Source organism: Argopecten irradians, unplaced genomic scaffold (assembly GCF_041381155.1).
Source record: "Argopecten irradians isolate NY unplaced genomic scaffold, Ai_NY scaffold_0848, whole genome shotgun sequence".
Lineage (NCBI taxonomy): Eukaryota > Metazoa > Mollusca > Bivalvia > Pectinida > Pectinidae > Argopecten > Argopecten irradians.
In genome coordinates this window covers 1-3,023 of record NW_027188315.1, presented here as the reverse complement: position 1 = coordinate 3,023, position 3,023 = coordinate 1, and the positions used below count along the sequence as shown (strand labels likewise).

At 34.5% G+C, this 3,023-nt stretch overlaps 1 protein-coding gene across 1 annotated transcript; it reads right to left on the bottom strand.

Annotated features, from left to right (window-relative positions):
* Window positions 1-2,115: 2,115 nt before the first annotated feature.
* LOC138313695 (GTPase IMAP family member 4-like) lies at window positions 2,116-3,016 on the bottom strand. The gene has a single exon (XM_069254034.1). The coding sequence runs from the start codon at window positions 2,926-2,928 to the stop codon at window positions 2,116-2,118; it is 813 nt and encodes a 270-aa protein (XP_069110135.1). The 5' UTR covers window positions 2,929-3,016.
* Between the last annotated feature and the right edge of the window lie 7 nt (window positions 3,017-3,023).

Here is a 3,023-nt window from a genome sequence, read left to right as displayed (position 1 = left end):
ATTTCAAAAACGTTCCAATAACTAACGCCGTATATATAACAAACTAGATTTCTTTTTGATGAAAAATCGATATTTCTTGTTTTGTGAGTTATCAAGGGAATTAACTCTTGATTCTGTCTAGCTATCAGTTTGATGACACGGGAATGTATTCGTGTTAAGAAAATCACAAGTTCTATGGAATGTACATTTCGTTTAAAAACAAAAATCAAAACAGAATCTGTACAATCGCAAACATATGTAGATGACATATACCTGTTGAATTATTACAGTGACACAAGAAATTGGAATTCAATCGAATTTTAAGAGATTTTTTTATTCAATTATGTACAATTATGCCAATGACAACTTGTAAACTTAATTCGAAAATGAAACTTCTGCTATTTTCTGATAAATATCGGTATCTGCAATGCAACAATGGAAAGATAAGAGGCGTTCAAGCAGATCGAGCCTCCATGATCAGTTGCTGCTCGTTTGTGACGGTTAAACAACCGTGCGATCCATAAAATTAGTGACAAGATTTTCTATGCAGAATTGTAATACTGTTTGAAGCTTAGAATCAGATATGTCGTAGAGACAACAATATCAAGCCAAATTTCTTTGATGTATTTAACAATCTAGAGACCGAAGGCCATTATAAGATACTAATAACACCAATGGTATTGATATAGTTGACAGATCAGTAACCCGGAGCTTTTAAAAAAGAATCAATACCTCAGAAAGTTTTCCAAAAGGCCACCAGCTGGAATAGTTTAAAGTATAAACTTCATTTGTCTTATAACCACTAAGACAATTAAACGAGACCAGGAAATTAAGACAATTGGTGAATTAATGACTAGAAAAGTCACAACATGCTACAATATCCAATCTATTATCTTACACTGCAATATCATTTGTCACAGACATTAGCAGCAGCAATACATAAGGCATTGTCGTTTCTTATAAATCAATATATACACATGTATACATACACATTTTTATACATAGAGATAGATATGAAAACTTACTTACATGTATTTATATAATCATAGACAAAAAACAACCAATGAAAAATAAGGTGTATAAACGATTGCGCCAAAGATGGATTTTTGCGTGACGGTTGATTGGCCAATATATAGCGAAGTTCATAGATATGTAAAGTTTCTTAATATATATATAACCTGAAAGCTAATGTTATAATCCAACTTTCCCGTCTACTAAATTGTCGATTTGCGTTTAAAAGCATATTTGCGGAGGTTGAGTATCGCGGATTTAAAATTAAATGGAAATACCTTTCAAAATAATTGTGGAAGATATTTATTCGCGAAGAAAACTTTCGCGAAATTACCGTGGTCGTTTTATTCGATAAAATCATTCGTACACGAAAGAAAGCTGGTCCACAGTACGTCCTGTTATGCTTTAAATATAAATTATAGGTATAAGTGAAATGTCAGAATATTCAGAAATGTTTTACTGAAATTGATCCAATTCCATATTGTCTACCCTGGTATAGATTTGAGATGAATACGTAATACTTTTCAAATTGAATCCATAAGTTTAGTATTTTAAATTATATACACTAAAATACTAATACAATGGCCTATGGAAAAGTCATTGACTGGTTGGTCACTAACAAAACTACAATGTCAATACTTGTTATCTAAATATTATGTGTATCCTTGAAAACATGGAGTGTAGAAATGGAAACAAACAGTTACCATAGGAAAACCAAAGAAAGAAGAAAAAATACTCAATAACATGGACTTCAAAACTTACCACAGCAAAACAAGAAATGGTGGAAATCGGAGAGCCACCATTTTGGTGACGAACATCAACATATAAAATAAACTCCAAACTGAGATATACATGTAAAGCATTTGATGTCAAAAGTCGATAAACCCGTTTATCGTCGGTAAAGTTCAATATGTTACCGTATATGAAGCATATATTTAAGCTTTTAAACAACTTGTTAGTCAGAAATAGAAGGTATTAATTAAATGTACACGGCACACGACAACAGCAGATCAGTATGTACGTTGTATACAGAAATAAAACAGTTATGATACCAATTATAAAATAATACAATTGGAACTACGATTTGAGCTTTGAAATTGTCTAATTTCCCTGTTGATTCTTTCTTTAGTTCTTTCCCAGCATTCTCGCGCGTATTTTCAATTCTCTCTGTCTTCTGTCTCTTTCCTCTTCTCGTGACACCATCATTTGTAACATTCGTTGTTCGGTTCCCCGTAGTTGTTTACTGAAAGGTACCTCTTGTGTCCTTTCCGTTTCCCTATTGCGTCTTCGGCTATCTTCAAGAGACTGTTGAAGCTGCCGTACCTGTGAGTTTAATCTTCGTTCCCTGTCATTACTTGCTTTTTCTATTCTCATCCTTTCTCTACTAAGTCTATCAATATCCTTCTGGTGATCTTTCTGCAGAGCTTTCCGTATCTCTGCTTTTTCACGTTCTTTTTCTTCTTTCTCTTTACGTTTTTCTTTTTCGATTCTCAATGTATTTTGCTTCACGGCCGTTTCGTACATCTCATTGGAATAGCACTTGCCACCATTCACCTCGGTGATATCGCACACCATATCGATCAAAGCTCTGGCATCATCCTCACGCGATTGAAGCGACTTGGTGTTATCAAATGCAAGGTATCTACGACTACACTTCTTCAGGACCTCCTCTAACTCAGGTGTAGCGTCCTGCAAACAACTTTCTATAGTTTTACCATGTCTTTCTAATTCATCTCTGCCTGTAAATAACAATATCATGTGATTGTATACACCTTCTCCAAATATATTGCTAAAACATTGAATCGCCTTCTGTTCTTCTGGTGTGAATCTCCCAAATTTCATCACGTATATGACTGCATGGATTCCAGGTACCGTCATCTCGATGCATTTCACGATCTCCTTTGTCACATCCTCGTTGGACATAATGGTATCAAACATGCCTGGGGTATCCACGATGGCTATTTTCTTCCTAAAGCGATTTACTTTTTCTACCGAACATTTTTGTGTGACAGATGCCAGAGCCGAACACGACT

Bases quoted from the DNA above. Each gene is read 5' to 3' on its own strand.
- LOC138313695 (XM_069254034.1), bottom strand. From the start codon at position 2,928: ATGTTTGATACCATTATGTCCAACGAGGATGTGACAAAGGAGATCGTG.